The 20154-nt window shown below is 52.7% G+C and overlaps 7 protein-coding genes across 7 annotated transcripts; 5 read left to right on the forward strand and 2 right to left on the reverse strand.

Moving 5' to 3' along the window:
* Positions 1 to 617: 617 nt before the first annotated feature.
* N7459_007561 (GMC family oxidoreductase) lies at positions 618 to 2660 on the reverse strand (the record flags this gene model as incomplete). The annotated part of the gene is made up of 5 exons (XM_056946729.1): positions 618 to 664; positions 724 to 786; positions 847 to 2200; positions 2252 to 2293; positions 2343 to 2660. 5 exons carry the CDS (start codon positions 2658 to 2660, stop codon positions 618 to 620), a joined length of 1824 nt encoding a protein of 607 aa, XP_056798728.1.
* Positions 2661 to 4002: 1342 nt separating this feature from the next.
* N7459_007562 (MBL fold metallo-hydrolase) lies at positions 4003 to 5143 on the forward strand (the record flags this gene model as incomplete). The annotated part of the gene is made up of 2 exons (XM_056946730.1): positions 4003 to 4085; positions 4147 to 5143. The coding sequence occupies 2 exons, from the start codon at positions 4003 to 4005 to the stop codon at positions 5141 to 5143; spliced, it is 1080 nt and encodes a 359-aa protein (XP_056798729.1).
* Positions 5144 to 6147: 1004 nt separating this feature from the next.
* Positions 6148 to 9089, forward strand: N7459_007563 (uncharacterized protein; the record flags this gene model as incomplete). The annotated part of the gene is made up of 6 exons (XM_056946731.1): positions 6148 to 6391; positions 6518 to 7452; positions 7501 to 8235; positions 8289 to 8355; positions 8412 to 8561; positions 8635 to 9089. The coding sequence occupies 6 exons, from the start codon at positions 6148 to 6150 to the stop codon at positions 9087 to 9089; spliced, it is 2586 nt and encodes an 861-aa protein (XP_056798730.1).
* Positions 9090 to 10262: 1173 nt separating this feature from the next.
* On the forward strand, positions 10263 to 13301 carry N7459_007564 (karyopherin beta; the record flags this gene model as incomplete). Its single annotated transcript, XM_056946732.1, has 7 exons — positions 10263 to 10302; positions 10409 to 10467; positions 10564 to 11367; positions 11433 to 12058; positions 12116 to 12903; positions 12959 to 13067; positions 13121 to 13301. 7 exons carry the CDS (start codon positions 10263 to 10265, stop codon positions 13299 to 13301), a joined length of 2607 nt encoding a protein of 868 aa, XP_056798731.1.
* Positions 13302 to 14674: 1373 nt separating this feature from the next.
* Positions 14675 to 15395, forward strand: N7459_007565 (40S ribosomal protein uS8; the record flags this gene model as incomplete). Its single annotated transcript, XM_056946733.1, has 3 exons — positions 14675 to 14807; positions 15078 to 15147; positions 15206 to 15395. The coding sequence occupies 3 exons, from the start codon at positions 14675 to 14677 to the stop codon at positions 15393 to 15395; spliced, it is 393 nt and encodes a 130-aa protein (XP_056798732.1).
* Positions 15396 to 16296: 901 nt separating this feature from the next.
* N7459_007566 (uncharacterized protein) lies at positions 16297 to 17593 on the forward strand (the record flags this gene model as incomplete). The annotated part of the gene is made up of 4 exons (XM_056946734.1): positions 16297 to 16332; positions 16406 to 16731; positions 16848 to 17423; positions 17479 to 17593. 4 exons carry the CDS (start codon positions 16297 to 16299, stop codon positions 17591 to 17593), a joined length of 1053 nt encoding a protein of 350 aa, XP_056798733.1.
* Positions 17594 to 18453: 860 nt separating this feature from the next.
* N7459_007567 (MFS general substrate transporter) lies at positions 18454 to 20140 on the reverse strand (the record flags this gene model as incomplete). The annotated part of the gene is made up of 6 exons (XM_056946735.1): positions 18454 to 18676; positions 18734 to 19407; positions 19464 to 19708; positions 19766 to 19777; positions 19830 to 19986; positions 20042 to 20140. The coding sequence occupies 6 exons, from the start codon at positions 20138 to 20140 to the stop codon at positions 18454 to 18456; spliced, it is 1410 nt and encodes a 469-aa protein (XP_056798734.1).
* Between the last annotated feature and the right edge of the window lie 14 nt (positions 20141 to 20154).

The following is a 20154-nucleotide window of genomic DNA, read 5'->3' on the forward strand; positions in this document are numbered from 1 at the left end:
TTATTTGGGCTGGAAGTGAGATCCGAAACGCACTCGTATTGTAGTAATCATTGCTTCGTAGCGCTTGTAAAGACAGATTGCTTGGAGATTTCCAAGCTGCGAAGGTATCCTTTCGGGATGAAGACACCCAACGCAAAATTCAGCTGAAACTCGGCAATGGATTTTTGAATGCAAACATTAAAACACTGATCTCAGAAACAGAGCAGAAATTGATGGTAGCGGCCTATAAATTCCCACGTCCTGGGCCTGCCAAGTATGGTGACGGGACCTCAACCTCGGGGTAAAGATTGACATAAAAGTAGTTTAGACTGTCCATCGCCGTCATCAGTACGACAACTGCTTCGTTTTAGGAGATGCAGATTGATCGGTATACTTGGGTCATTTGGAGATTTTCTAACATCTTACCACAACGGCTTTCACGTTCAACTTTGGAAACTTGAAAATCAGTCTATTGAAAGTCTATCCAATGGCAAAAATGCTGGCTAACAAGATGCAATATAAACAAAGGCAAGTGAAGCAATGGGCTCATTTGAGCACATAAAGGTGTCCGCAAATTCAGCCCAGTTCTGTACTCCTCGAGCAATTCAAAACGTAAACGTATCCAATTTGACATCTAACTAGTTTCCGTTCTTGATGTCATCGGCGATTTTTTCGGCGAACATGTCTATGTCCAGTCAGTAAATCTCTTCGCCTGAGCATCTTCCAAAGTCTGTCGATACTTACAAACAGTAGCCTGGGGCAGGCCAGGGGGGAGTAATGGGAATGCAGAAATATCAACAACGCGCACTAGAAGCCACGGTCAGCAATTTGCGTAGCTTTACTCTCCCAAGCTATGGTACTACTCACAGTTCTTGACTCCGTACACTCGGGCGTGATTGTCGACAACTGCATATGGGTCGCTGGCCTTGCCCATTCTGCAGGACGCGGCTGCATGGTACATGGTGTTGAAGCTGGTCTGGATTTGGCTGTGAATCTCGTCGTCCGTCTGGACCTTGGAACCCGGGTAGTACTCGGGGCCGATCGTCACGCCTTTCATGTTGGGCGCTTCCAGGATCTGGCGCAGCCGCTTGAAGCCGCCAATGATGAGGTCCACATCGCGCTGAGTGGTCATCCAGTTTGGGTTGATCAGCGGGTGGTCCGACATCTTCGAGGACGAGATACTGATGGTGCCCACGGAGGACGGGGCAATCAGGGTGGCCAGCAGAGTCGCGTACATGTAACCATCCTGTGGAGCGCCGGCGGAGGCGGATTGGAAATCACCGACAAAGGTGGGCAGAGTCAGGTACTGCATCTCGGGCCAGTCGTCTGGAAGCTCGGCGAGTTCCTTCAGAGTGTCGGGGTGGAAGGTGGAGCGGATGTCTTCGGGCAGCTTCTCGTAGCCCGCGAAGTCACCACCTGGACTGGCCAGCGGCCCGGTCCCGTTGGCGTTGAACTCGGCTTGGGCCACTGCCTCGGCGTCGCCATATGTGAGGGCAGACGCTGTCTGTACATTGACGCGGTATGCGATGCCAAAGAAGACGTGATCACTCATGTTCTGGCCGACGCCGGGTCGGTCTGCCACCACCGGGATATTGTTCTTCTTGAGTAGATCGGCCGGGCCAACACCTGAGACCTGCAGGAGCTGGGGCGATTGGAAAGCACCACCGGAGACAATCACCTCACGGCGCGCGTGGAGAGTGTATGTCTTGTTCGCGGTCGTGACCTGCACGCCGGTGGCCACCTTGTTTCTGTCGAAGATAATGCGTTCGCCGAGGGTGTTGTCGAAGACCTTCAGGTTGGAGCGGCCCTTCACGGGCTCGAGAAATGCGGTGGCTGAAGACTCACGATGGCCGTTGGTGGGATTGAGAGTCGAGGTCAGCCAAGTGGAGCCGTTGAGGCGTCCGTTGATAAAGGCATCAGTCGAAAGAATGCCAACCGAATCCATGGCCTTGGCAATCCAAGTGCTGAAGCTCTGAGCCCAGGTGGAATAAGAGACATCCAGGAGGCCTCCAGTGACAATGGTGCCATGCTCCTCCTGGGTGGTGGCATTGGCAAGGCGGAGTTCTGTGTTTGCGGTTGTGAAGTTCAGACTCTTCCGGTAGTATTTGGACGATTGGTCATAGGCATAGGATGGATCTCCCACTGTATCGGCCCACAGCTGGAGAGCCCCTGCGGTCGTTTGGGTGTATCCCATGTAGTTCAAGTTGGTACATCCTCCAAGCTGCGAATATGTCAGCTCGTATTGAGTCTGTTAGGGTAGAATAATACTTACCGACTTTCCACGGGTGTAGTGTACAGCCTCATTGTTGATGCCCTAGATCAATGAGTAAGTGGTATACATCTCCATGAAGCGAGCTACGTACAGCTTGTGGTGTGGTAATGAAGCCCCAGTCAACCAATGGGTTTGTATCATTGTGAGCTTTGCCGTTGTAGTAAAAGTCATCTGCAGGAACTTGGCTCTGGTTGCCAGTCACGGAGGTCGACCAAGTACCAGCTTCGACGACGGCGACAGAGACAGAGGAATTTTCCGAAAGCCGAGAGGCGACGGTCAATCCTCCAGCGCCAGCACCAACAATGACATAGTCAAAAGTATGTGTGGAGGGAGGACTTCGAGGAACCGCATCGGCAGACTGCAATCCTGCAAAAAGAGCTAACGCCGCAAGGATTCTAGGTGCGGCCATCTCTACCAAATTCTGATAAGAGGATGCCTTGTCAAGCTTCAACAGCGAGTGGTACAGTTTGATGGATGAAAATATGATTGAGAAGGATCGTGGAGACAGTGGATGCTACAAGACACAGACACTCGGAGGATGGGCCCCTTTAATAGCCTTCGACATCCGCCACCCAAGGCAGCTTGCAAAGCCTCCATCCTCAAAGTTTCCGGACAGGTTCGTGAACGGAGTAGGTTCGTCCGGCTGGCTGGGAGGCTTCGCCATGGAAAATGGGCCTCCGTCTTTCGAAAGCCACGTTTTAGCCCCATCAGCTGATAGCAAGTGAGGATGAATCCATAATCGTGAAAGGATATAAGATGCGATTGGTGAAGAGGACCAAGGGCCCCCAACACGGAGGCCAAACCCTTCCTTTTTCTGAGTTGATTGGGTCAGGATGGAGACCGTACGTAGGTAAATAGAGCTTCACTCGGATACCTCACGCTTGGACGGACCGTGGAAACTGCTGGGGCTAAAGAAAACTTGGCAGTCCTGCAGATCATGGTTCTGGCAGAGTTCCAGAAATAATTTCCACGTGTTGTACATGCGACGATAGAGTCAGAGCAGGAGGCTCTTGCCGAGCATGGTTTCAGGATTCCTCGTCAGCAGTGGCTCATACTGCGTTATAGAGAAGGCTGATAAGCCATGGGGCGGTATAGGCATCACACAATGTAGGCACATACACCTTCTCCATTGATTGTATCCTATAGGCCATAGTCAGCATACAATGCCTTCTTTCGGGCCAAGTGACTATGCTCAAGGTGAAATCCACAGACGAGTCCCAAGCATGCTTCTCGTGTTTCAAGTTGGGTCGACTGTCGTATCGTATATCAAGTCGCAGTATGAATACTGATCTGTGGAACCGCCCCCATGCAATACGAGCCACGCGAATGGGACGGCCCGTTTTCTTCTCACTCCTTCTTGCTCCTTCTCACCCACAAACGCCTCCGCTGCCGCCTCATCTACATGGCCCCAGTGGGTTTGTATCGCTTCGGGCCATGGACGAAGCAGCCCTGGAACCCTTCGATCAAGGCGGTGGCGACCTGCATGTCCCCTCACGGCTGAAGCGCCGAGGGCTTGCTGAATCAGACGTCAGCAGACAACGCCGAGCACCAGCCCTGGTGGAGAGGCTTGCGATGGGTGAAGGTCCTAGGTCGAAAGTAGCATTTCCTCCGCGTGGGCGCTCGGAACTCGCATGGATGCTCCCATCGTCCTTTACTCCCCCTCCGACAAACGCGCACCAGTGGTCTCCCGGCTCCTCCAACAACGTCGAGGGAATCGATTTCTTCCAAACTTCCCTGTGCAGACGGAGACAATGGAAGCGGTCCATCCTTCACCCTCCCCTGGCCTTCAGGTTCCGGCTTCCTCGTCGACCGTGGACGTGAGAGTAATCAACACGTATGTCAATTCATGGCTGATCGTGCAACTCTTCAACTAACATTGCGGTACTGGTCAATAGCAATACGCGTCTGTATCTGAAGCCTGGTGTCTTTTGGGAGCCAGCTCTGCCCGGGTTCGAGGGTCCTCACTCCCCAATATACTGCTTTCTCGTCTCACATGGCGACCGCCATATCGTCTTTGACCTCGGTGTGCGCATCGACTGGGAAAACCTGCCGCCCAAGATCGTGAAGCTGGTCAAGGCCACAACCACGGTGTCATCCTGCGACAGGGACGTCGTGTCCGTGCTGGACGAGGATACCAGCGGTCTGGGCATCCGCAGCTCCGACATTGAGGCTGTGATATGGTCTCATAATCATTTCGACCACACCGGCGATCCGTCCCGGTTCCCACCCAGCACGGAGCTCGTCGTTGGGCCTGGTGTCAAAGGAAGCTCATGGCCCGGTTATCCGTCCAACCCGGATGGCGCCGTCCTCGACAGCGATGCTGCAGGTCGCAATGTTCGCGAGATCAGTTTCGAGGACATGGGTCTCAAGATCGGTCGCTTCGACGCGTTCGACTACTTTGGTGATGGCTCGTTCTATCTTCTTGACGCCCCTGGCCACGCCCCCGGGCACATCTGTGGCCTGGCGCGCACGACAGCCAATCCACCCTCTTTTGTGTTCATGGGCGCAGATGCCTGCCACCATGCCGGCGTGCTGCGGCCGTCGCAGTATCTCCCTCTACCCCAGCCGACGCCCCCGAGTCACATTCACAGCCACGGCGGATGCCCGGGAGATCTACTGATGCATCTAGCATCGTGGAAGAGTCCTGATGAGCCCTTCTTCCAAGTAGCGCGTGGACCGCTATTCCCGGACCATGACGCCGCCATGACAACCGTGTCGAAGATCCAGGAGCTCGATGCCGCGAGCAGTGTGCTGGTTCTTCTTGCACATGATGACTCGCTGGGTGAGCATCTTCCGCTATTCCCGGCGCGTGTGAATGACTGGCAGGCACAGAACATCCGTGAAGACACGCGGTGGGCTTTCTGCAAAGAGCTGGAGAATGTTAGGCCATAGTTAGACGAGAGTTATCTAGAAAACCCGGTTCCCAAGATAGAAGGTTGTGTGACTTGCCAGCTAAATCTCGAATATCTCAGACATTCCATTAGTACTGCACGTATGCTCGACGGGCCTCACGAATTCATATACGAACATTGCTGCCGTCGGTTCTTTTCCTCTTTCTTCATATTACCCCCCAGAACATTTTGCCGTGACTTCACTATAGTTGAAAACTCCCTAGTTATATGTCAGGCATCTGCGCGACATGAGTTGAACATATCACCGGCGGAGTAGTTTTAAAATACCAGGCAACTGTTCGTGTCTACCACATACATGTATCCGTCAGTCACCGACGTTCTGTCTTACTTCTAGGGGTGTGGCTGGTGGTATTTTACTGCGGCTGTGACGCCATCGGGCAGACCACAGTAATCACCTTACACATAGCGAACACAGAACCAATTTCTGAATACAGGTGGTTTTCCAAAGTTACCACCTCGGTAGTAACTGCTGGGAGCTTATTTGCTAGAGCTCACCAAGAGCTCGACAGAATCTGATGTTTCTATATTTCAATGTGTTCCTTTTCCAATTTTATCTGCTCTGTACCATATACCGTGTAGTCGTTAGAACCGGTAGTGGCTGGGTCCGACATTGGGGGATATATATATCGAGAGCATGATATGCAACAGTTGGGCTAGAAAAGACAAAACGTGGAATTACCAGCATTGAGAAATCTAGAGTTTTACCGTGAAGGTTCTTTTATGGATCTACTCCATAAGTTCACCCCTAGTCTGAACGTATTTCAAAATCCACGCAAGTACTCCGGGAGAAGATGCGTGCGACACGCAGGAACTGAGGCTCCCGCGTGGCCACAAACACACGCGCCAAGAATCCCGGTTCCCACCCGCGATCAACAACCTCACAACAGGAACACCTACAGACTCGAAAAGAAGAACCTGGCCCGCGATATCAGCCAGAGCAGGATGGGCTGAACTGGCCCATTCAAAATAACACACACTCGCACCATGGATATAGAGAGCCCCCAGCTTGCACCTGTTGGGGAAAAGTCCCTACCGGCAAAATGTAACGCCAACACGCTGGCCTACTGTCCCACGATGGATTTGATTGCTCTCGCAACGGAGGATGATGAGCTCCGCGTGTTCCGATTGAACACACAGCAGGTGTTTGGGGGTTCTTTCGGAGGAGATCCCTACCTCGGCGAGGATGAGGAAGACGGGGAGATCAGAGCCCTTGCCTGGAAGGGGAATGGTAAGTTTCGTTTCTGATTTGCACATCCTCATGAAAGGGAATGGCCTCAATGGCATGACCTGTTTGAGCGTAGCCAGATTGTGCCTTTGCTTCCACTTTATTGACAGTCTCTGACTCCGTCGCCAGGCCGCTTCCTCGCTGTCGCGTGCGGAGATGGTTCCATACGCATCATCAGTGCGTACAGCGGCAAGACTGTGCACCATTACCCAGCCTACCAGGGACTAGGCGAAGAAAATCCCAGTCCAAACCAACAGCGGTCGCCCAAGGTGACCTGTTTGGGCTGGAGTACCAATTTCACCGACAGAAAGTCCGCGCAGAGGCATCTAAACGACTCTGCAGGCCGGATCTCTGTCGATGACCTACTGGCACCGGGTGTTTACCCGTCAAAAGTCTCTGCGCTGCTCGAAGCAGATCTGCCACGAGAGCTTGCTCTACTAGATATCGAAAGCTCTCTACCCAAGCTGAGCACTCTGCCCGCAACCGGTGCAGAGGATGACCTGTTCAGCTCACGAGCTTCTATCGATGCCATTTTTCACTCATCAACCAAGGACGCGAGTGACTCGGTGGATGTGCTATTTGTTGGATTCGACGACGGCAGTATCCACCTGCGCATCTTCGACTGTTTCGAGATCGGGTCGTTCCCCGTAGGCGAGTCGACGGGACTCGCCGAGTCATGTCGCACTATGCGTCACGCCTCGCATCCTCTGAGCTCAACGCATGCTGTCATTACGTCGCACGCATCGGGTCAGCTGCGAGCTTCTCTTGATCTTGTCACGCTGGATCTTCGGTTCATTACCAAGTCTGGACGGTACTTGTCTCTGCTCGCGTCGAAGACGACCCAACTCCAAAACCTGCTTCGGTATATTGGACAAGTGCAGCGCCAAATTGAACTTGAATGGAAAAATGCACAGGAGTTGCCTGCACGATTCCTGCGAAGCATCAATGAGGACTTGCAAGAGAAATGCCAATGCGATTTTGTTACGGCTGTCTATCATTTGGTTGTCACTGGGCATTGTTTTGAACCAATGAAGGAATTCCTGGTGGACATTGTGGGAGAGAGAGTACGTGCATGTCCTGGACTGCTTGAATATAGCTAACCAAGCACACAGGGACACAAGCGATGGGACAAGGCTGTCTCGGGCGGTTACGAAGCTATCCGACGATTGACCCATGAAAGCCTGCTGCCAGCACTCGAGCGAAGTCATGTCCTTCTAAGCCGACTTGTTGGGCTGTCGAAATTCCACAAAGTCAGCGATGTTCTCGGTCTGGACACCCCCAAGCTTAACGCAATCGTTGAGACTCTTGATTGCCTACATCTTTTGTCCCATCGCATCTTGATCCATGCTAATGAAGAGCTGGACCAATTCTCTGCTTTCTCTAGGTGGCTTCGCCACGAAATCCTCATCTTGAACAGCGATCCAACATCACAGACATTGGAAGAGCTGTTGGAGAAGAGAGACCTATTTGACGTTCCCCCGACCGTGAAATACATCACCGGCGCGCTGCGCCATAGTGTTCTGCGAAATTTTATCCGCCAGCTTCCCATGATGGGACCCCCTCCGCCCTCTAGCGATAAATGGCTTCCAGATGGCCATGACCGTTCATTCTACGACGTATTCAAGTCGCTTCTCACGCAGCAGCGCCAGGTCCAATCTGAGGGTGGTGACGGTACCACCGTGGATGCTCCCAAGCTCAATGATCTGACCAGGCGACTGGCCGTCCAGTTTGACAGGGTGTTTGCTGAAATCGCTATGACACAGCGCAGGGGCATTCTTCACAGATCGCCACTCACGCTGCATGCGGACTGCGACCAGGCAATCCTCGATATGAAGTTCTGTTATGAGGTGAGGCGGACTTTCAGCTGTGGTGGTTGAGAACGTATGTTGATGCTTTGTAGGACGCCGAGAAGGAACAGCCCTGCTCGATCTATGTCGCGACTCGATCAACCACGTCCAAGTCGTTAGGTTTGTTACCAGTATCCTTTCGCGTCAGTGATGAGGTGCTCATGTGCGGATCACAGTGTACATCTACCGTGTCGTCCTAAACTCGGTCAATGGCGTCAGCTCCACGCGATCCACGTCCATCGCAGCAATAAACCTGCTGGAAGGAGAAGTTCGTCAAATCCAATTCGTCCACGACGATACCCTCATGATTTTATGGTCCAACGGTCGTACGTCATCTCTCATCAGTTTCTTTTTTCCCCGTGTCTCCTTTGACGTCGCTCCGGCTGACTATTTGACCAGAAGGGTCTTGTTACCTGCTGAGCTTCGCGTTCCAGCCTGCTTCTACCATGGAGGAATCCGAGGTCACTGACTCGTCTGCCCTGTTGCTTGAATACGCTGCCTGCGATGCGCGCCCAACAGCCTCCAAGCCGGTTGTTTCAGCAACGACAATGAACCTAGCAGAGCTGTTCCATGCCGGCGTCATCATACATGTGTTCGCAACAACGGGTCCGAAAGCGAACCCGATCCATGTGGATGTGAACGGACGAGAAGGTCGTCGGGCGATCTGTGTTTTGTACGGGGATGCTTTGCGGTACGACGTACTAGATATGGACGGGGCGATGGAAGAGGAGGAAGAGGAGGAAGAGGAGGAAGAGGAGGAAGAGGAGGAAGAGGAGGAAGAGGAGGAAGAGGAGGAAGAAGAGGGAGAAGGGGAGGGAGAAGACGAGGACGCTGGGGAGGAAATTGAGGAGTGATGGTCCGCAGAAATTATTCTATATTGATAGCATTGGAGAGGTTTACATGGGTGTTGGCGCAGGTCGGGACCTAGATGATCATCGATTCCATGGTTTTCAACTACGCTTCTACTGGTTGCTTGGGAGTTTTCAGATTGGAAATCGTCCTGCTATACGTATCTATATCTTCTGGAAGCAGGGAGACGATCGAATGCGTCTAGTGGAATGTTATTGCTGCATTCTCGTCTGCTTCTGATGGGGTTTCTCATAGTCTCTGGTCTAGTTTTTACTTGCTTGCCACCCCTTACCTCCGCTGGACTATTCTGGAATTGCCATCGCAGAATTCTCTCGCAAATCCACAGGAGTCTCCACTGCAAAAAATAGTGCGAACCTCAGTACTAGTGGGAATGTGTGGCCCAGGGCTAACGATGGGTCGCCGGGGCCACAGGATGGCACTTCGTCCAAGAGAGCAAAACCAAAACAAGCAAAGCGGATGGAGGGGTACGAGATCCCCAGCCCACCATGACCAACGCGGCCGGGTTCGACGTACGCGTAGAAGAGAACGACATGGGGATCTTTCGAGACGAGTTATTTCCACCATCGCAGTCGTGAACCCGAGGGGAACTGCAAATCCCAGACCAAATCCACGGCGGAATGAAAAATTGCAATCGAAATCGCAGCGAAAATTGCAAAATGCAATTGAGGCCTGAGGCATGAATCTCACGTGCCCGTCGCGGTCCCAGCCAATCAGCGTGCGCACCCCGTTCAACCTCATCCCCCCCCATCCTGGCCTTTCGACGTCGAAAATCTGGCTCTGGCCTCCTCCTGCACTATTCACGCCTTCCAAGACTCGCCACTGTCCTCGCCGAGTTGTCACTTCGTTGGTTTTCTCGCTGGTTTCTCTCCAGGCGTGCACTAAAGGCACCTTTTCCTCTTTGTGTCTCCTCGCGGAAAGACCTGGTGCATGCCTCGTCATATCCACAAAAACACCCCGTCCCTTCCCACATCCACCTGCCACTCCAGGGATTCAACTTCCACCGCGCCCACGCTGCCCGTGGCCTGTCATTTGTCTGCCTGTGACCTCCTGGATTGTTCGGGATCAGGCTAGAGCGATTAAATTCTCTTCTCAGCCCTTTTCCTTTCCTTTTCTTCCTTCTCCCCCCACGTCACCCGTTCGCCGTCTTCGCTGCCACCATGGATGTTCGTCAGGTGTTGCAAAGCACCCTCGCGCCCGGTATGTAATTTGTCTCGGGATCCCATCCGTTGTGTCTTGCCTTGGCGGTGCCTCGAACCCCAGTTGGATAAAAGAACCCCTCGCTGACCGTCTTTCCTCTCCGCAGATGCGGCCGAACGTACCAACGCCGAGCAGCAGCTCGCCCACGCCGCTGAGGTCGACTTCGTATGTTCTCCCCTTCTTCCAGTCAATCCGATATGAGCGATGTTCTCCTGATTCGCAACTCTCCCCCAATACTAATACCCACATTTCCTCGAATAGGCTGCCTACCTCGTCACTCTCGGCCAGGAGCTCGCCAACGACAGCAGCCCTCCCCACATCCGTGTCGCGGCTGGTATCGCGCTGAAGAACGCTTTCACCTTCCGAGACCAGGCCAAGCTGCGTGAGGTGCAGCTTCGATGGGTCCAACAGATCCCCCCCGAGACCAAGTCGCAGGTCAAGGAGCTTGCGCTCAAGACCTTGCACTCCGACACCCGAGCTGGGAATGCCGCCGCCACATTGATCGTGTCAATTGCCGCGATCGAACTGCCTCGCAACGAGTGGCCCGAACTGATGAACGTTCTCGTGCAGAACGTCGCACAGGGAACTGACTCGCTGAAGCAGTCGTCGCTAACCACCATTGGTTTTATTTGCGAGTCCCAAGACCCTGATCTCCGCGCCAGCTTGATCGCCCACTCCAATGCCATCCTCACTGCCGTCGTACAGGGTGCGCGGCGCGAGGAGCCGAACATGGATGTCCGTTACGCCGCCATTGCCGCCCTCAGTGATGCCGTCGACTTCGTGAAATCGAACATGGACAACGAGGGAGAGCGAAACTACATTATGCAGGTCGTCTGCGAGGCCACACAGGCCGAGGAGGTTCGTGTGCAGGCCGGTGCTTTTGGCTGCCTGAACCGGATTATGGGTGCATACTACGAGAAGATGCGCTTCTACATGGAGAAGGCTCTGTTTGGCCTGAGCATCATGGGTATGAAGAGTGAAGAGGAGGATGTCTCGAAGCTGGCTATCGAGTTCTGGTGCACCGTTTGCGAGGAAGAGATTGCGATCGAAGACGACAATGCCGAGGTACGTGATATGTGTATACGAGTATCCATCGGTGTGACTCCCGCTTAACCTGCTCTTCCTTATAGGCCCAGCAAGAAGGCCAAGAGCCCCGCCCATTCTTCGGCTTTGCTCGTGTGGCTACTCGCGAGGTTGTCCCTGTATTGCTGCAGGCTATGTGCCGGCAGGACGAGGATGCCGGTGACGATGAGTACAATGTGTCGCGTGCGGCGTACCAGGCTCTGCAGCTCTATGCCCAATGTGTCCAGGGAGATGTCATTCAACCTGTCGTCACCTTCGTCGAGGAAAACATTCGCAATGAGGACTGGCGCCGTCGGGATGCTGCCGTGGCTGCCTTCGGCGGTATCATGGAAGGCCCAGAGCCTCGCGTGCTGGAGCCTCTGATTAAGCAGGCTCTACCCGTTCTTCTTGGCATGATGGAGGACAACTCTGTCCAGGTTCGGGACTCCACTGCCTATGCTCTGGGTCGCGTCTGCGACTGCTGTCCTGAGGTCCTCGACCCCGATGTCCATCTCCAGCCCCTGATCTCCTGCCTTTTCAATGGTCTCGCAAGCAGCCCCAAGATTGCCAGCTCCTGCTGCTGGGCTCTTATGAACGTCGCGGATCGTTTCGCTGGGGATGCTGGCTCCCAGACCAACCCTCTGTCCAAGCACTTCGAGAACAGCGTGAAGTCGCTTCTGGCGGTGACCGAGAGGTAAGTTTGTGATGGCTCCTATTACCACTGAAGTTGCTTGTACTGACTCCCGAGTAGACAGGATGCCGACAACCAGCTCCGTACTGCTGGGTACGAGGTCCTCAACTCCTTCGTTTTGAACTCTGCCAACGACAGTCTGGCTATGATTGCTACACTCTCGGATGTCATCATTCAACGCCTCGAGCAGACTATTCCTATGCAGCAGCAAGTCGTTAGCACCGAGGATCGCATTCTCCTGGAGGAAATGCAGACCAGTCTGATCAGTGTCATCCTGGCCATTGTTCAGCGCTTCGAGACCGACATCAAGCCCCAGGCCGACCGTATCATGCATGTCCTACTCAGTGTGCTGAGCTCGGTCGGTCCCAAGTCGAGTGTTCCCGATGTCGTTTTCGCCACCATTGGTGCTGTTGCCAGTGCTCTGGAGGAGGACTTCATCAAGTACATGGAGACGTTCAGCCCGATTCTTTACAGTGCGCTTGGCAACCAGGAAGAGCCTGGCCTCTGCGCCATGGCTATTGGTCTCGTCAGTGATATCGCTCGTGCTTTGAACGAGAAGGTCCAGCCTTTCTGTGACACCTTCATGAACCTTCTTCTCAGCATTCTCCGAACCTCCACGAATCAGCTGAAGCCTGCTATCTTGGAGACGTTTGGTGATATCGCTCAGGCCATTGGGATTCAATTCAACCCCTATCTACCCGTTGTTGGCCAGGTCCTTCAGCAGGCCTCGTCCGTGACCACCAGCTCCGATCTCCCCTTTGATATGGTTGACTACATCGTCTCCCTACGTGAGGGTATCATGGACGCATGGGGTGGTATCCTCTTATCCTACAAGGGTACCCCGGACAGTAAGTTTGGCATCTGCACTCCCTCGATGAGATTGGCCACTAATAGATGCTACAGTTACCCAGATCCAGCCTTTTGTCGAGTCTATTTTCCAATTGCTCCACATTATCTCCAAAGAGGGTAACCGGAGCGAGGGTTTAATGCGCTCATCCATGGGTGTTATTGGGTATGTTCCCCTCTGTTCCCCTTTTCATTAATGGTGTGCTAACTTTCAGGAAGTGATCTTGCGGATGCATTCCCCAACGGTGAACTTGCTGTATACTTCCGCAACGACTGGGTCACCACCCTCGTTCGAGAGACCCGGACGACCCGGCAGTTTAGCCCGCGGACTATTGAGACCGCTCGCTGGACTCGGGAGATGGTCAAGCGCCAGATCAACTTGAGCACCGGCGCTGCTTAAATTGCGCGTCAAAAGGCTTCAACTCACCCAACAGCACCAAGACCCATCAATCGGCCGCCCGGGATTGTTTCCAGCGAGTACGAACTGGGTACGAGTCCATTCATGGCCCGATTGAGGGCCGTAGTTCTGGTGCCGGTTGGACAAGATCGGGCCCCGGCGCAACCGGAGTTCCTTGCAGTGACAGCCTCTCCGGATAGTAGGCGAGGATACTCTCAGAGCTTCCGGACGGACTCGAATGCTCCACTGTTTCTTCCCAATCAACCCCCTCCAACACCTTTCCAATTTGCATTGGAAGTTTTCGAGATTCCCCATCAACCTTGCCTTCGCGCCCTATGTTCTTCATCGCCGTTCCCTCGCCCCATTTCCTTTGCACCTGGCTTCTCCTTGTGCTACCTTTTTTCGAATGACATTCCCCCCAAACGAATCCCCATCCACCCTCACGGCCCTCTATTGCTTGCTCTTCGTGATACAACCCCTTTACAATTTCTTCCCCCCCCCCTGGGATTTCCTACGTCGCTTTTAATTAGACAACACCCCTTTGCATCCTATAGCATTGCAAGTCATGTAGCCCAAGAACTCATGTATCCTCCCCTTCAACTCATGTATCCCCCATCAAGTCATGTATCCCCCGAGTCATGTTCCCCTTCTGCAGAAAAGAGTGTCATGAAAAAGCTGTCTTGTTTCTTATTGCCCTCCACGTATGATCCCGGTGTTTTCTCTTCCCAAGCCCGCGCAGCTACACCGGAACCCGCCCTGTATAGATGACACGTCCCTTGTATGGAATACCTGCGTAGGAGTTTATAAATCACTTTTGTATTTCAGAGTAAATTCCAGCATGGTCTCCGTGCAGAAGGGTCGAACTGAATGCTAGATGTATAGATGGGTCCTTTGACCCCGTGGAGTCGATTTGATGCCTGATCAACCAGGTGCCAATAGCTATCAACACGTGACCCTTTGGAGGTAAGGGCACTGCGGGCCCTAACCCTATGCACGCACAGTCAGCGAAAACCAAACTTCTCCGACCGACCTTTTCAACCTCACGCCGCTAACACACCGACGGACCAGTCCCTCGAGGTATGTACGCCCTCTACGCCCTCACTTCTCACCAGCCTCCTAGCTAGTCTGGGTATGCAATCATCCTGATCTTCGTGTTGTGTTTTTCCGAATGCTCTACCGAATTCGGTCTCAGCGCGAAGCTCCAAGATGATACGCATCTCCCATCTCGGCACGGGCTGAAGAACTCCTTTTTCAAGGAAGGGGCACTCTTTGCGCTCGCAGACTAGTGGTGGCTGACATGAACGGCCTCCTCGAAAGCAGATACCTCATATCCTCTCTCCGACCGATTTGAGAATCTCGATTCCCCAACCGCCAAAATGGTCAAGACTTCCGTCCTCAACGATGCCCTCAACGCCATGAACAACGCCGAGAAGGCCGGCAAGCGCCAGGTCCTGATCCGCCCTTCGTCCAAGGTCATCATCAAGTTCCTCAGCGTCATGCAGAAGCACGGTACGTTTGACTCGGCATTGTGCAAAATTTTTCTCTTCCTTCTGTTCCATTCTTTCTCCGCCTTGCAATTTTTTCCTGTTTGTTGGAGGATCTGGCTTTCGGACTGATAACTAGGCGGCCGGTCTCAATCCCCCACGACGTCTGCCTTTTAAGTGTCCGATAGATTAATATTTTGGCGGAGATCTTACATGTTTCCTAAGCGCTGTCATGGCTTTTTCAGTATTGGGCGACTTTTAAATCTTCGCAACATGCTGACATCTCTTTCTTTAGGCTACATTGGCGAGTTCGAGGAGGTCGATGACCACCGCTCCGGCAAGATCGTCATCCAGCTGAACGGCCGGTTCGTACACCATCCCATATCTGCTCGACCGTTCCCATCTAACTCTTGTGTCTTTCAGTCTCAACAAGTGTGGTGTCATCAACCCCCGCTACCCCGTCCAGCTCCGTGACCTCGAGAAGTGGGCTACCCAGCTCCTTCCTTCGCGTCAGTTCGGCTACGTCGTCCTGACCACCTCGGCCGGTATCATGGACCACGAGGAGGCTCGCCGCAAGCACGTTGCTGGCAAGCTCCTCGGCTTCTTCTACTAGAGGAGTCGTTTTCTAAAAACGAATTGAAAAAGTTGTTGTTTTGACTGGTTTCGCATGACACTTGGGCTGGGCCCTGGGAATGTAACCTAACGAGTAGCGGAGAATACCCCGGCGTCATAGTTTGCAGAGTACATGGTCTTATCCAATGCCAGGTGATTCTGGTCGGCAATTTGAGTCCCTGCGTACGTGTATGATATTTGCCAGTCGCCGTGGAGCACTGCATGTCGTAGTTGACCGCTGTCCCTCTCATGTTTGAATTCTAAGGACTCTCACCGTGCCCTACTTTCTCCCGGAAACGAAGCCGATTGCATTCTGTCAGTTCATGAGAGGACCCAATTGGAAACAGTAGACGCGTTGTGCTGAGGCGACTAAAAGGCTTTGGCTATTTATATATACCTGTCTAGTAGCTAGCAAGTTCTGTTGTATATTGATCTTCCATCTGACTAAACCCGTTTGTATGTACGTGACTTCTCTCAAACCTATCCATTTTAGCGGAGCAGGACGGAGACAATGCGAATAAACGCTTCCAGCTCCATCTCCTTGTTATCCATGACAGATTTATAATGCTCAACTTGGTCCTTGATCTTGTCATATGCCGCGAGGTCGTGTAGCTTGTTGTCCACGAATGTTCTTACTTCTTCTGCATCCCCATACTCGATAAGCCGAAAAAACCGCTTGAGAGAAGCACATGGAGCCACATGGCACCGGAATCCTCAGTCCACTTCACGAGCTCAGAGAGTTCCTTCTTTTCGTCTCCTATCTTATATCACTGCAAGTACAACTCTAGCTGTTTGAGATCTGTATTGCCATTCCGGCCAATCGGCCAATCAGGGGCTTTGGATGAATCAACTGTTAATGCGGGGTCCCCCACCGATTCCGACGTTCTTCGTCCACGCTCGATATGCCGCTGGAGACGATCTATTTGACTCGCCACGGGGTGCGTTACATCTTTCAGCGGTAGAGGTTGCTCCTGAAGGCTTGCAAAACATCCAGGACTAACCATATCACAGCACCGCCTCAACTGGACCATTGATCTCCGCACTGGCATCTACAAATCGCAGTTCCCAACACCCACGGGCAACCCGGCAGACCCAGCCCTGACGTCGCATGGAGTACGTCAGTCCCATGAGCTGGCAGTGCACGTCAATAGTCCCCAATTCCACCCAAAGCCCTTCCGTGTCTACTCAAGCCCGTTCTACCGATGTCTACAAACCATCCAGCCTACTGTGGAGGAGCTGAAGAAGCAACACCAAGACACAAAGTTCAAGACTGAGGTTGTGCATGGTCAGATTGATCAAAACGCTGATTTCGACGTGAGGATTGAGAATGGACTAGGGTAGGTAGATATCTCCGCATCTTGACCCGGCACCCGGCGAGGAATGAAGCACATCAACCGAAATAAGAGCGGACAGATCGAATGGGAAAACAGAGAGACTGATCCTACACATTCAGGGAGTGGTTCGGTCCGACGACATTCTTCGATCATCCGCCCCATCCCACCCCCGGTATAATGCGAGTCCACTTTCCCTCGCTGGTTCCCTCAAATGCAGAAACCAAATATGTCCCCCTGCTTCACCCCTCCAGGCGCGGTGAAACAATCGCCGAGTTACACCACCGCGTCGGCACTGTCTTGGAAGGTATCATCGCGGATCTCGACGCCGAAATTGCTTCTATCGAGGCAGATTTACCAGCTGAACAGCGCACGAGCAAGTCCATCTTGATATGCTCGCATGCGGCCCCGCTTATTGCGATGGGCCGCGTGTTGACGGGACGCATGCCGAGTGATAGCTCCGAGGAAGACTTTTTCGTGTTCACAGCTGGGCTGAGTACTTTTCGGCGGAGGGATGTTCGGAGCGGAGGCAAGACGAATGGGGATGACAATGGGACGTCGGCTCTTGCTGAAGGAACACAGCTCGTTCGTGCGCAGCATGTCCCTAACTGGCAGGGTGGCCAAGGGGTCGGTGGTGGATGGGACTGCGTTGGCAATGGGGATTGCAGCTTTTTGAGCGGGGGAGCAGAGCGTGGATGGTGAGTGTTCGAGGTCCCTCTGATGATGTCTGAGTTGATGCTGATGAAGAAACAGGCATTTCAGTGGCGAGGAGTCTTTTGATACAGGCCCAATGGCATCTGTCTCAGAGCCGCCTGCAGTGGGAGACGAGCCTTCTGGGGAGACAGGAAGACCCGGGACGAAGCTTTGAACGTTCGGTTCTTAATTCATTTTGTCAATAGCCTCTGTTATAGACGTGATTCTCACGCGCAATTGAGCGCTGCGTCTGATGGTCTCTGGTCACTTACATTTTATCGGGGTGTTGAAGTACCGCAGTTGGATAGTTTTTGCCGGAGCCAGATCTAATACCACGATGACACCCCAATAAGCAACCAGGTCCCCACAAGGAATTGGAGAGACTACTTGCCGTAGTCTCCCAAGCTAGCATCCCTAGCTGGAGTGACTCGAGTTGAAGGAGGAACAAGAAATCGTTAGTTTCAATTCTTGGGTGTACCTTGGCGTTTTCGATCGTCGAGTGCTCGAGAAGGTGACCGACTCGGAGTTTGGCACCACCACGACCGGATCGATCTTTGCATACATATAGAACTTCAATACTATTGTGCACGGCGCCGGGGATGCTTTTCTTGGAATCGCCTCGATCTCGTGCTTTTCATCGCGGACAACCTTTGGAAGTCAAAAATAGGGTATAAAATCCACTGAGTGCTCTGGAGAAAGGAGGTGAGGAGAGCCAGAAAGCTATCTATCTATGAGAAGTTGGGATCCAAGGTAAGTCTCAGAGAGACTTCCATCTTCACATACTAGTTACGTGCAACTAGGACTTTGAGTCTTTCTTTTCATTTTGTCATCTCCTTTGTATTAAAATAAGCTCTGTCATCTTGGAATCGACGATATATTCCTTGCCAAATTCCAAAGGGCCCTTTCTGACATCGTGTGACGTGCCGAGTACGCAAAGGCTCATCTTAACAAGATGAGAGTAGGGGGAATCACATTTTAGACCACCACATCTCAGACCTCAGCGTCATCTTCGCTCTTAAGAGTGGTGCAGAAGCGCTACCGCGCGCGAATACCTTCACCTTTCCATATTAACAGAAAAGGAATAATCGACATCAACGCACTGAGCCCCCCTAGCAAGCTGCAAGTTCCAGAAACCCCCAGGTGGGAGAGCATAGGGTAGCTGGCAAGGGGCAGGAAGGTTGCGAAGAATGAACGGCTGCAACTTGAAGCAGCATTAGCGGACGCTGCAAACCGTCGATAAGCGTCGGTCACGTAGTTCCTATGTCATGATCCATTAGCATATATTCCTCTTCTCTTTTTGGTCAAGGTCAAATACAAGATTGCAATAAAGACACACATGAAGCCGATCCCGAAAGGTATACCAGCGATCATGGGAACGGCAAAGGGGACGTCGACACGAGCAGACCAGCCCAGCCAGAATAGAGAAATCACGAATAGCGGGCCTCCCAAACATGCCAGTGGCAAGCGAATGATTTCTTGCTTGGGCGGCGTGGAAGAATTGTTGAGCAGCTGGAGTAACAGTCGCTCGTATACCCAGTAAATGGGCAAGGTCAGGATACAACCGATGCCGATGGTGAGTTGAGCTAATCCGCATTCCCCTGGCGATAGAGAGTAGACGTTTTGGAAAATGTAAGGGAAGACCTCGAATGACATGTAAAAGATGGAATAGCACAGTGCCAGGTACACCGAGCAGGCAGCCACAACGGGCTCCGTGAAGAGAAGATACAGCGGCCGGAATAAAAGGTCACTCAGGATCGACCTCCACGCTCGATTTTTCTGCTTGGAAAGCTGCGGCTCTTTCAGGGCAATGCAGTCCTTGGGACCATATCTTGCCACAAGAATGGGCGCATAAGTCTCTGGAAACCATAAGATAAAGATGAACGTTACTCCGGCGACTATCAGAGCAATCCAGAAAGACCAGCGCCAGCCTATGGCAGGAGAGGCGAAACCTGAAACAATAGGACCCAGCATGGGGCCAAACCCGGTAACCTGTGTCCATGTCAAAGCGGAATCAAAGACCGTTTATATGGAGGATCGAGACTTACTCCCATGAATATTGCGATGCTCCAACCTCTGGCCGTGGGGTCGTGGTATACATCTGATATAATTCCAGGGCCAAGTGCCACGATTGCGCTTCCGAATATCCCCGTCAGGAGTCTAAACCCCAGAAAGGCCGACCAGCTTGGGGCCAAGGCGCAGGACATCGTGAAGATCGCAAAAAGAGGGAAGGTCACAGTAACAATCGGACGGCGCCCATACTCTTCGCTGAGTGGTGCCCATACAATCGGGCCTTTTTCCAGATAAGAAATCGGTCAAATATAACTGGGAGTTGGTGGCTTAAGCTTACCAAAAACATAACCTACTGAACGTTAGCGCTTCTATTTCTCCATGCTGAAAGAAATCACACTTACCGACTAGAAACATCGACATGGGCAGGGCCTTTTGAACTTGGGACTGCACGGCAAATTCCTTCGTTATATATGGAATGGCATTACCAGTCAATGAGCTCCCCATGCTGCTGTTCAGTACAACCAACATAGTTGTGACTATGACCGAAGTTTTCTTAAGCTGGGATTCGGTTAAGATTTCCTGCCTCGCCGCGTATCCTAAATGAAAGGCTTACCGTTGACCAATTATGGGGATTGCGGTTATCCGAATTCCATTGGAAGCCAGAGGGGCCTGGCAGCTCCGCATCCTCTTGGTTGGCTTTTCCTCCAGCCATCATCGTTCCGTCCA

This window comes from Penicillium hispanicum, assembly GCF_028827665.1.
Source record: "Penicillium hispanicum strain IBT 35686 chromosome Unknown utg000006l_segment0_segment0, whole genome shotgun sequence".
In the NCBI taxonomy this organism is placed as follows: Eukaryota; Fungi; Ascomycota; class Eurotiomycetes; order Eurotiales; family Aspergillaceae; genus Penicillium; species Penicillium hispanicum.